Below are 13,223 nucleotides of genomic sequence, written 5' to 3' on the forward strand. Positions count from 1 at the left end.
TGGTCAGAACGTCCGAATTTCAGAGAGCGACGTCTCTGGATGAAAATGAATTTGGTTTGCAATAAACTATGAGGTTGATTGTTATCAAAGCACATTCAGACGCAATCTCTCTGTGTTCTACTCTCACCCTTTGGATGACCCTCGTCCGGATCCGGAGGTCAGAAGAGGTCGGATGACCTCAAGGCACCCAGGTCCAGTAGACTGACCTTAAGCACGACTTTCTCCAGTCTCAAGAGATGTCACCGGGCATCACAGGATGGAATCAGATTGCGTCTCAGAGATAACTCTTAAGAAGTGAACAGTTCAGCTTTGTTCTGCAGGAAGTGTTTTTCATCAGCTTTGCAGGTGCACCAAAGGTTTTGGTGGATGTGCAGGTGTGTGGACCTTGTCGTCAAAACATGGGGAACACATTGCAGTCTAGTGGATCAACAACATCCACTCAATGAGCACAATTAATGAAGCATTTCATTTCATAATACTATAATTATCACCATTAATAGTAAGCAAATGTTTATTTAATGATTATCTAGATTATAAGTCATAGAAGGAGTTCATATTGATTTATTAAATTCATTATTGACATTAGCACTGATTTGAGCTGGATCTTCTGTCATCTGCAGCTGAGACCTTGAGGAAAGGAAGCTAATGTTATGATTTAGACTTGTGGAGTCTGAATCCCAGCTTGTGTGAGGGCAGACTTGTTTAACGGGAACACATGCAATGTTGTGTCTCCTCTCTGACCAGGTGTTAAATAGATGGTGGAAGGTCAGGCTGTACCTAAACTGACCATTGCTGGACGTTACACATGAGCGTGCAGATCATGTTGTATATGAGACTGTCAGTCCAGAGCACTTCTGTAGGATGTCCAAACTAGGTCTTTGCACAGTGGGACGTGCAAAGACCCAAAGTATTTAGTCAGCCACCGATTGTGCAAGTTCTCCCACTTAAAATGATGACAGAGGTCAGTAATTTGCATCATAGGTACACTTCAACTGTGAGAGACAGAATGTGAAATAAAATCCATGAATTCACATGGCAGGATTTTTAAAGAATTTATTTGTAAATCAGGGTGGAAAATAAGTATTTGGTCAATAACAAAAATTCAACTCAATACTTTGTAACATAACCTTTGTTGGCAATAACAGAGGTCAAACGATTACTATAGGTCTTTACCAAGTTTGCACACACAGTAGCTGGTGTTTTGGCCCATTCCTCCATGCAGATCTTCTCGAGAGCAGTGATGTTTTGGGGCTGTCGCCGAGCAACACGGACTTTCAACTCCCTCCACAGATTTTCTATAGGGTTGAGGTCTGGAGACTGGCTAGGCCACTCCAGGACTTTCAAATGCTTCTTACGGAGCCACTCCTTTGTTGCCCGGGCGGTGTGTTTGGGATCATTGTCGTGTTGGAAGACCCAGCTACGTTTCATCTTCAAAGCTCTCACTGATGGAAGGAGGTTTTGGCTCAGAATCTCACGATACATGGCCCCATTCATTCTTTCCTTAACACGGATCAGTCGTCCTTTCACCTTAGCAGAAAAACAGCCCCAAAGCATGATGTTCCCACCCCCATGCTTTACAGTAGGCATGGTGTTCTTGGGATGCAACTCAGTATTCTTCTTCCTCCAAACACGACGAGTTGAGTTTATACCAAAAAGTTCTACTTTGGTTTCATCTGACCACATGACATTCTCCCAATCATCCATGTGCTCTCTGGCAAGCTTCAGACAGGCCTGGACATTCACTGGCTTCAGCAGCGGAACACGTCTGGCAATGCAGGATTTGATTCCCTGCCGTTGTAGTGTGTTACTGATGGTGACCTTTGTTACTGTGGTCCCAGCTCTCTGCAAGTCATTCACCAGGTCCCCCCGTGTGGTTCTGGGATTCTTGCTCACCGTTCTCATGATCATTTTGACCCCACGGGATGAGATCTTGCGTGGAGCCCCAGATCGAGGGAGATTATCAGTGGTCTACGTTACAGGTCTTTGAGAGCCAGAGATTTTCCTTGTTTGAAGTGACCAAATACTTATTTTCCACCCTGATTTACAAATAAATTCTTTAAAAATCCTGCCATGCGAATTCATGGATTTTTTTTTCACATTCTGTCTCTCACAGTTGAAGTGTACCTATGTTGTAAATTACTGACCTCTGTCATCATTTTAAGTGGGAGAACTTGCACAATCGGTGGCTGACTAAATACTTTTTTGCCCCACTGTATCCAGGACCTCCATAGTGGTGGAAAACTTTTTGTTTTTTTCCAGCTATTGTAAAAATAAGATGTCGAAAAAAACAGCAAACTATCTGAAAAGCTCCTTTCGTAAATAAATGCAAGGGAGAAAGTGTCAGCGCTGCAGGTAGACACTTTGCGTCATTCGCACATGGACGTGTCTTCACGCGCACATGGTAAATAAGTGTCATGCGCAAGGATATTGCAGGATCCCACTGGACGATTTGCGTTGTTCACGCCACACCTTAAACCTCTGAGCCAATAGAAATGTGTGGTGTTTCATTTTGTTGACTTCTAGTTGAATCGTGAACACCGCGGGGCTCCTAAGGGGAGAGTCATTCTTCTGGTTAAAATGGCGTAGCTGATTTCTAACTGGCCTGTAGAGATCAAATTACAGCAAAAACAGGAATTAGTTAGTTTTGGTGTTGGGAAAATGGATTACACGATTCGAGTGGATTTTTTTTTACCGGAACACAGATTGTGATCATATATCAGCAAAGGTAAGACAGAATTATGCTGCTGACTGCCGAAAAAGAGCTGTGTTGTTCTCCGTTTGATTGCGGCTGGCTTTGTGAGTTTTCATGGTACAGAAATGAAACATATTGTCTGAAAGAAGAGAACCTTAACTCTATTTTGAGCAGCTGGATTTCTGGATAGGATCATATTTTATTGTCGCTATTGTGTGTTTTCCTCAGGCTTTGCTTGATATGTAAAGTTAACATTTTTACTTCTGGTTGATTTAAGCAAATAAATACGTTAGCTCCAACATCAGCTCAAAAACAGACCCAAGGGAGAGAGAGAGAAAGACACCCACCTCATTGGAGCTCAGATCGAGATGACGGTGTTTGATAAAACTTAGTGGAAGCTCGGGCAAGTGCAACACGTCCAAACGTGATGACGTGATCAAATGGCCCTACGTCAAAGATTATACAGGGGTTAAATCAAGAGCATTTGAGGAATTTGATAAATCAAATCATTTGATGATTCCTTTCAGCCCTAGCTGTTTTTGACTGATGATCATTGACGTTTATCCCAAATAATAACTGAATATAATCCCATTTCAATGAAGGTTTTTTGAAGAAAACTGTGTCTATGAAAAGTAAAGACAAAAAGCATGGTTAAACATGTGCTGTTTAAATATTATTTGATTTGATAAATAACAACTAACATCAAAAACCCTTTGATGCTTTGTTCAAAGTTATTATTTCTATAGTAAACGTGATAATTTACTGTTGAGTTTCAGCCTTTTCAGATTTTTAGGTGTTACTGTTAGATTGAACACTGCAGCAGCAGATCTCCTCAGACAGAAGCTGCTGAGTTTACATCAAAACATGACTTCATCGTCCGTCACCCCCCATAACAAATGGAGCAGTCCTGTAATGATCAGGCCGGCCTCCGCGCCGCTTTGCAGCTGGCTCATTCCACCTGTTTGTGACTCAGTGGTAATGGGGAGGTGGAGGCAGACAATCCTCCACCTGCAGTCAGCGACATTATGAGCTGAGAGCTGTAATTACTAAGGCTGACTCATTAACCTGGGTGGGACACGAGCCCATAAACACTCCTTAGGCTGTTTATATTGACTCAGATACACAGCAGTTCCTGGATCAACTGCTTTACACCTGATGAGGGGTCTGAGGTCACCAAACGGATACACAGGTACACAGAAAAACGCTCCTGTCATGGTCAATCCTAAAGTCATATCTGAGTCTTGTTCTGAACCAAAGTGTGTGGCTGGACTAGTACCTGATTTCTGTGTTGGTCCTGGTCCAAATCTGAGAGCAATGGAACGAAACAGAAGGTAATCCAGGTTTTTATAGTGAACTCATGTTGGCTCTGTCGCCCTCTCAAGGCTTGCTGCATAACCTCATTGTCGTAAAATCAAATCTCTGTTGCGCATAAGAGGCCTGTTTACTGGCTGTTTTCCAACTCTAAGAGATGCGTCTTGAAGACTCAGAGTCCTTCTGACAGTAACGCTGCCTGAATCCTTCGAGAGGGTAGTGGAAACAATGGACCCATTGATTCGCAAGGTGCCACTTTGTTTATTTTTCTGACATGGAGACAGGGGGCTGCATCTGAATACATCTTGGATGTGAGCAGAGAATGCATTTTGATTGGCCACTACAATATTTTAGCTCACGTAGTACGCACACGGTGAGTTTTTATCCCCCGTGAGGCTGAAAATAGCAAACCAGTTAGATATTCACTTCAGCATCTAGTGAGGCAGAAAAGTCACATTTTTCACACCCTCCGAGTTTGCAGGTATGTTTATATGTTTGTTTTATGGTTTTATTGTTTCTGTTAAGTGCCTTGGTGGCATACCTTTTGAGTTGAGTTGGGTACTGTGATATAATGAAGGAAATATGTCTTTTTTTTTTTTTTTTGCTAAGCCTGCCTGCTGTCCTAATGAGCTCCATACAATATGAACTGAGTGCCAGTCAGCACCCTCAACATATAAAAATATGGACATTGCCCACAAATTGCTCCGCTGTGGGGGAAGTTGAAGCCAACAATGGGAAGTTCCCACCACTGATTTTTTTTTTTTACCAAGTCACTCCAGGACAATCCAAAAATGGGAAAAGAGGTGGAGCTGAGGGTGGGGCTGTTACGTTTGGAACAGGGTTGAAACTAATGAAACCAATGTAGCCACTAGCTAACGTAGCTAGCCCAAGAAGCTAAGAAGGGCTCCGGGGTGCAGGGTAGCCCACTCGCACGACCGGCTGGCTCCCGTGCGAGGCTACAGTCATGCTGGTCGCCTGTTGATATCTAATATGGACTGGGACTGTTAAATTACAAGCAGAGCCAGACCGCTGTGGCTCATATGGGGCCAAATGGGCCATTCCCATCTGTACCGGGTCGGCCCGGGCCGGGTAGCCCCAATCGGCCCCAGCCTGGCCCGGTTGATTCCACACATCCTTGTCTTAAGCCCATGTGGGCTGATTATACCCACCAATCAGAGGCTTGCTCTAATGGAAGGTGTGAATTTGCTGTCAGCAGTGGGTGTGTTGGCCCTGGTCGGCCTGAAGCAGACCCCCTCGAGAAGAGGGCTGACAATGAGCCTTGGTTGGCCTGGAAAAATACCAGGCCACCCAGATATGTAAACAACCTATGCTACCTGGCCCGGGCCGACCTGGTACAGATGGGAATGGCCCATAAGTCTCCTCCCTTTCCGGTCGGCTCATGGGTCCCCGGAAGAATGAAAAAATGAATGCAAGTCAACGGGGCTTAAAACGCTATTTTCTAATTGTTTGAATGCTGTTAAGCATTCAAACTATTGTTTTCCTGTTTTTCTTTATTGTTTGAATGCTGTTAAGCTAAATTTAAAAATTAAACTGTTAAACTAGTCCTACTCAAACAACAAGTGTTTAGACATTTTTGTTGTCCAGATTTTTAAATAATGTTCAGATTTCTGTTTTCTGCTGTTTAGGATTGTTTTCTCCGTTCTTCACTTTTTGTGCTTATTTACATTTTGGTGCTGTTTGCTTCTAAATCTTTAAATACATTCAGCTCATTTTAACAGTTTTGCTTAGTTTCAGCTTCACTTGAGCAATTCAGCAGCTTCAGCAATTAGTTTCTGAATTCAGCATATTATGCTAATTTCACAGTTCAGCTATATGTAAAAATTAAACTGTTAAACTAGTCCTACTGAAATAACAGGTGTTTAGACATTTTAGCTGTCCAATTCATTTAAACAGTGTTCACAGATTTGAGTTTTCTGCTATTTAGGATTAGTTTTCTTTATTCTTCACTTATTTTGTGTGCTTTTTTTTTTTGCTTCTTGGTGCTTTTTGCTTTCACATCTTTCACTACATTCAGCTCATTTGACAGTTTAGCTTAGTTTCAGCTTACTGCAGCTATTCAGCAACTTCAGCAATCAGTTACCAAATTTAGCATAAACTGCTAATTTCACAGTTCAGCTAAATGTAAAGATTAAACTGTTAAACTTGGCAAACTGAAATAACAGGTGTTTAGACATTTAAGCTGTCCAGATTTTTATTTAATATTCACAGATTTAAGTATTTTTTGCTATTTAGCATTATTTTTCTCTATTCTTCACTTACTTTTTGTGCTTTATTTGCTTGTTGGTGATTTTTGCTTCTACATCTTTCAAGACATTCAGCTCATTTTGACAGTTTTGCTTTGTTTCAGCTTCAGTTCAGCTGTTCAGCTAGCCTGGCAAGCCAGACTAAATAAATGTATTATTTAGTCTGGCAACGCTCCATTGACGGCTCTCGGTTGTGGGGCAGGTTCTACCGTTGTCTTTCAAATGATCTCCGCATTCCACTGGACAATGAATGTGACATACTCTTGTTTCACTCTGTTGCATCATCCCACCCACCAGGCATATAGAGTGCCCTGATTGGCCCACAAAGTGGATAAAGTTCTGTGATTTGTTCACTAAGCAGATAGAGCACTATGATTGGCCCACCATTATGGACCAATCACAGCTCTTTATGTGTTTGAAACTCCTCTAGAGAGCTGTGATTGGCTAGCCAGAGTCCTGGTAGGAGCTGCTGAGGTTCCAATGGAGCATGCCTAGACCATTCTTTGCAAAGCAAGAATTTGGTGTAGTTCACTAGGCTACTGTTCAGCAATTTCAGCTTACAGTTTCAGCTATCCAGCATTCAAACGGCATTTGTGCAATAAATGCAATTTTTCTAGTTTGCTTTGCCTTGATCACACATATGCTGTACTGCAATTTAAATGCAAACTAATGATTGGTGTTTCGACCATGCCTGTCAAGTATTTTGACTTTTATCAGTTTGTAAAAGTTCGTCATTAGCAAACTACAAACCAGAGATTGACAGGTCACATGTAGTGACGTCACTACAGAATCTCCTCTCCTCTAGTGTAGCTGTTACTTGCCTCATGGCCAGATTTATGGTGGATCTTTTCTCCTGATGGAAGGATTTGAAGTTCGCTCAACTTACAGCCATTTTTCCTCTGTTTTTCTCCATTTCTAGTTCGATGGCATAACTTTCGTGAAGCACATTTGTAATCCTGGACTTATTTTCACACAAAACCTAAACTAACGTTTCTCCTCATTCGAAAATAAGCTCGTTCTTGTTATTAAAATGCTTCTTTGAAATTCACGGACATCATATGTGAAATCTATGGCAGATAACAAGCAGAATTAGAAAATAGTGTTTTTAGCCCCATTGACTAGCATTCATTTTTTTCATTCTTCCGGGGACCCATGGTCTGGAAGTAGATGGGTGTGACATAGGCTCCACGGGTGGAGATCAGCAGGACATTAGCTACATGACAACACGGTACAACGACTCCAGCGTCGTTGCTCTTCTCTGTTTTTCTTGCTAAAAGCACTCGGAACAACTCTGTTAGCTTTGGGTTAGCATGTAGCTAATATTTAGCTGATCTCCAACCGTGGAGAATGAGTTGATCTGAAAGGCCAGGGCTCCCAGTAGGGTTGTCACGGTATGAAAATTTTACCTCACGGTTATTGTGACCAAAATTATCACGGTTTTCGGTATTATCGCGGTATTTTTTTAACGGTGTTGCATATGTTCAGAAAGCATTGATAGTCCTGTTCTACACAAACTGAAATAGTTCTGAAAAGGTTTAACAGTGTTTATTAAACCTAAAATAACACAAAGCCTTAGCAAAAGTGCAACTCTTCACAAGTAAAGGAACAAATAGCTTATTTTTCTGGAACATGTTACAGTAGTCAGTGCAGGTTTAAATTATACAAATCCAAACATTCGAAACATAAACAATATGTAAACAAATCAAAGAAACACCACTTGTTTTCTCATATACTTGTTTTCTTCATTATCAAAATGAAAATCTAAAACTCCAGTCCACACTTGACTTGAAGTCAACCTTAAAAAAAATATGTATTTAAAATAAACAGCCACTTTAAACAAATTACTAAAATAACTACTACACTATGTAATCAAATCCAAATGTTCAAGTATAAATGGCATTGAATAAGTAAACAAATCCATGACAAGGAACTAATTGTATATTTCTCTTCATCATCAACAAATAAGATGCTTCATCCAACAACAGGGTGTCCGTGACACGGTTTAAATGCTGGCAGAGGACGCTGCGGCTGCAGTATATAGTGACTCGTTGCATTCTCCCTCAACCAAAAGTCCTCACGTCATGCATTTAAGCTAAAATGCTAATGTTAACTTACCTTGCACTGGCTGTAGAGACGTGGGTGACTGATGGTCACGCAGATGTGCCATTAGATTCGAAGTGTTGCTGCCTTTTGCAGACACTTGTTTCCTGCACGTTCTGCAAACGGGATAGCCGTCTTCTATTAACTGTCCCTCAGCATTTTTCAGAAATCCAAAATATGCCCATACTTCCGATTTAGTCTTCTTTGAGGGCTGATGGATGTCCTGGGCGCTGCCGTCTCCTCCTTCGGCCATTATTTCAGCTTCAAAGTTTTGGTGCCGTTGCAAAATAAAAAGTGCGTGTGCGCGCCGCGGGAACTTCAGCTGAAGCGACGGTGGCTGGTAAGGGTCATCGCGCCGAAACCGCGGCCACGGTAAACCCACCGAGATAATATAGTTTTTTAAAAACTGGACGGTTATTTTTATTGTCAACTTTTTTACCGGGGTTTACCGCTATACCGGTTACCGTGACAACCCTAGCTCCCAGTCATGTTTTCGGAATTGTAGTATGTCCATGGAAGGTCTCGTCTTTCTTGCCTCTGATTATTATAGTGCTGAGTTAACATTTTCTTTACAAAACAGCTTTCTGTTGATGGTGATGGCAGGAGAACAGTTCAGTTTTAAATAAGTGTGTCTTTGTAATAAAAATTAGTCTTTGTCCCGATTAGAGTGACCGTAGACCGCACAGAATTTTGGCATTTAATTGCCCAGTCAGCAAAGTAAATGGTGGTTTTTGCAGCGCTGGCTACTTCCAGACCCCCATCTACATTTGGTGACGTTAGATGCAACGTCATGTGAAACCCAGCAATACAAATACAGGCCATTTACCATGAGTATTATATTCAGTCACTCCGTTTGGAGAAGGAAATTCCTGCTAAACTGGATCTGTGTGGATTTAACAGGCAGCCTGAGGAATCCCGTCAAAGCTTGAGCACACCTTCACTTGACTCATCTGCTCCCATTAATTTGGACCTCTCCAGCTGTCCACCCAGACTTGTCAGACCAGTGGGATCAAACGCAGCCCGCAGCTGACCTGAATGGAGGCAGTGACCGGGAGGATCAGTTGAAACATCGGGATGCCTGAAGCCTCCATGCGATGAAGTGAAGAGGATTGCTTTAACAAGCCGCTGATTTTGTCCACTCAGCTCTTATATGGCTTTCGACAAAACGTCTGATGCTCTAAGTCATGTTGCTTAGAGAGCTCCCTCTGCTTCCCGCAGCTTTCAGCTCCACAGGCTAAATGTTCTCACTGAAAACACCTTAAACCACTGAAGCTGCAGATGGGTTCTGAGCTCAAAGTGTTCCGGACGTTTGAAGCAGCCTTCCTGAGGAGATCTGAGCAGAAGGTTTTACCTGAGCGCCTGAATCGTGCACCATATTGAAACTGGTGGGGGGCGGGAAGCAGAAATAAATAGCTCAAGTGCTGATGCAGCAGTTTGCTCCAGTCGCTAAATCAGCCTCCTGGATGCATGAATCCATTTCTGTGTTTTTATCGTCAGCTGATCTGTTTACATCTCTGTCGTTGTTGCTCTTTCACTATTTGAGCCTGTTTGAGTCATGGCATTGTCATCTTGGAATATTCGCAGGGCTTTTTGTCTTGTTTTTACTGCTTTTGTTTGCTTTTACTGCATTTCATTGATTGTTTTACTTTCATTGTTTTTTCTGTTTTATTTTGTTTTTAAGTAACCTTCCTGTGCAGCACTTTGGTCAGCTCTCACGCTGTAATTTAAATATGCTATACATATAAAGTGGTATGGTAATATACCTGTGCCGTCAGGGAAGAAAACATCGAATAAGCTGGTCATTCAGTGGCCCAATCTCAATACTCGCATTTGCACCCTTGCGCCCTTCAATTGCGCGTTCCCGGCCAGGGGTGCGAGTGCGTAAGGTGTCCCGATTCGCAAGTGTGGAAGTTGACCACGCCCCCGTTGCACCCTTAATCTGCACTTTACCCAAGTTCGCAGCGACGCGGACCTCGGGCAAGGGTATTACCCACAAGTCATTGCTGCGGGAGAAATGGCTCAAGTTCATTTTCTGAAAATATGTATTTTCTAATGAAATTGGTTCATTTTAGGATGATTAGTTGATGCTCTGAATGTTTTAGACCAAGCAGCAATGGTTAAATTTTATTTCAAGTAACTGCTTTGCTGTTTGTTTTAAAGTTGTTAATAAAGGTTTTTGAAAAAAGTTTCACAGCATCCCGGCACGCGTTGCGATCGGTGACGCAATGCTCCATGTCTCAATTCGGCAATTATTTGCGCACTTGTGTACTATGCACTCGAACCCTACTGTGCACTTTCTCCAAGTGCACTTTGCTGAAGACCGCAGGGTGCAGTGCTAGTATTGGGATTTGGCCAGTATAATCAAGTAGTCAGCTGACCTTGTTGTTGGCGCACATCCTGTTGCTGAACCTAGACCTGACCAACTGCAGCAACCCCAGATCATAACACTGCCCCCACAGGCTTGTACAGTAGGAACTAGGCATGATGGGTGCACCACTTCATCCGCCTCTCTTCTTACCGGCACCAACACTCAGCAACAGGATCTGTCTGGACTAACCAGACCAGTTTTTATTACTGCGCTGGACAGACCTTAACCCAGTTTTAGTTGTTTCCACAATCTCCTCTGCTTGATGCCAATAATCCGACCCTTCTCAAACAGACTAACATCTTTTCCAGGACCACCACATGTGTCTTTCTACATGGTTGTTTAAGAAATGAGAAGCAGCTCACTGCACCAGTTAGGGTTATATAACTTGTTGCAGCTGAAAGATTATCGCCCATGCAGTAATTATCCAATAGGAAGCTCGTACCTTTTTGCTTAGCTAAATACAGGTGGTGACTTTTGGTGGATGGCCAGTGTAACAAATATAAGACTCGAGATGTTTAGTGTTTAGTTTGTTTTGTTTAAAGTGGAATATGAGTGGCAGCTACTGACACCAGGGGCTCTCAAATTACAGGTTCTGCTTTTCATTTGTTTATGCCAGCAGGATAAATTATGTTTGAGTGAGTAAATAAGTTATGTTAGCAACACATTAAAGACACTGTCATTTATAATTAACATTATCTTCCAAGGAGCAAATATTTCTTCTAAATCGAAAAAAATAGCCGGATCAGGATCTGTATGTTTTTATCTGTTTTTGTTATTTTTTGAATTTAAATAATCTCCAGAATAAAAGTATGTTCTGTCAACACATAAAACATCATTAGTATGTAAATCATGGGTATTTTAAAATTATTTTATATTCAGTTTTCTTCACTATCAATCCTCTCATTTCCTCCCATTCCACGTAAAGCACTGAAGTCTCTAATGTGTTTCAGCTGTGTAACATGAAATATTGTACTGACACAGAGAAAATCAACAAACACGGAGCAGTTGCTCCTGAGGCACTCCATCTCCCGTCATCTCGTCTGAATCTGGCATCACTTGGGAGTTGAAATCAGTCCCTGAAGTGGATCCACTTTTGACTTCTACAACCTCTGATCTCCTCGGGTGTCTGAGCTCTGTCTCTGATTGGTCAAGTGTGATCTGAGGTCAGCTGCTGTCATGCATTAGCCTGGCAAGCCAGACTAAATAAATGTATTATTTAGTCTGGCCACGCTCCATTGACGGCTCTCGGTTGTGGGGCGGGTTCTACCGTTGTCTTTCAAATGATCTCCGCATTCCACTGGACAATGAATGTGACATACTCTTGTTTCACTCTGCTGCATCATCCCACCCACCAGGCATATAGAGTGCCCTGATTGGCCCACAAAGCGGATAAAGCTCTGATTTGTTCACCAAGCAGATAGAGCACTATGATTGGCCCACCATTATGGACCAATCACAGCTCTTTATGTGTTTGAAACCCCCTCTAGAGAGCTGTGATTGGCTAGCCAGAGTCCTGGTAAGAGCTGCTGAGGTTCCAATGGAGCATGTCTAGACCAAACTTTGCAAAGCAAGAATTTGGTCTAGTTCACTAGGCTAGTCATGCATCTGATCTGAAGGGTGATTGGTTTACAGATGTAGATTTTGGAAGACCGACCAGCTGCTGCATCTGAGAAACATCTTTTGGAACTCTGCTCTAAACTCGTTTAGTTTTTATTAAGAACTTAATATTTTCCTGCAGAGGGGAGGATCACAAAGCATCTGGACACCTCTTTTCCAGAATTGTGCTTTTTTCAGACTTGAATCTGTTTGGTTAAAGAAGGTGCATTTATCCTTTGTTTTTGAATTTTCTAAACCATGTCTCAATAAGAAGCATCTTCTCTAACCTGCCACTGGCTTGTCTCCTCAGTTACCTCTAATGTGGAAGTCATGTTTGTTATTTTGTCCTTCTTCTGTGCTTCAGGTCTTGTGGCACCTGGATATCTTCCGCCGTAGTTTTCGCCAGCTGACTTGTCACAAGTGCATGGATGACTCGTGTATCTTCTGTGCTCTGAAGGTGAGCCTGACCTTGGATCATTCATTCATTCATGTGATTCAGCATGTTGATATTCCCAGGCCCTAGGCAGGTCACACAAAAACATTATAGGATGTAAAACAGGACACACACATTCACACACTACATTTTATACATCAGTTACAGATCGACTGGTTTGCCTTTGTAACGTTTTGTAAGTGGTTACTTTTAACAAATTGTCAAGACAATATAAAGATATTCAATAAAATGTAAAATCCCACTTAAAATATGGTTTATCAACATTATTAAGCTTTTAATATTTGGTTAATGATGAAACTAGATAATTTGGGTATGCCAGGGAAACAACACTTCATAATAATTTGACACAGAGGCAAAAATGTAGTTTGTAAAAATCAGTTTATGTCTATATTTCTATGATGATGCAGAACAAATGATTATAACGATCAACTGAGACAC

The 13,223-nt window shown here is 41.9% G+C and overlaps 1 protein-coding gene across 7 annotated transcripts in view; it reads left to right on the plus strand.

Annotated features, from left to right (window-relative positions):
- Positions 1 to 13,223, plus strand: part of LOC107396544 (ubiquitin carboxyl-terminal hydrolase 54) — a 143,777-nt gene that overhangs the window by 67,925 nt on the left and 62,629 nt on the right. For all 7 annotated transcript variants that reach the window (XM_070542630.1, XM_070542629.1, XM_070542628.1 and 4 more), the window contains one exon: positions 12,696 to 12,788. In XM_070542630.1, coding sequence (XP_070398731.1) covers positions 12,696 to 12,788 — 93 coding nt within the window. The remainder of the gene's footprint in view (positions 1 to 12,695; positions 12,789 to 13,223) is intronic.

Source organism: Nothobranchius furzeri, chromosome 12, assembly GCF_043380555.1.
Source record: "Nothobranchius furzeri strain GRZ-AD chromosome 12, NfurGRZ-RIMD1, whole genome shotgun sequence".
NCBI lineage: Eukaryota > Metazoa > Chordata > Actinopteri > Cyprinodontiformes > Nothobranchiidae > Nothobranchius > Nothobranchius furzeri.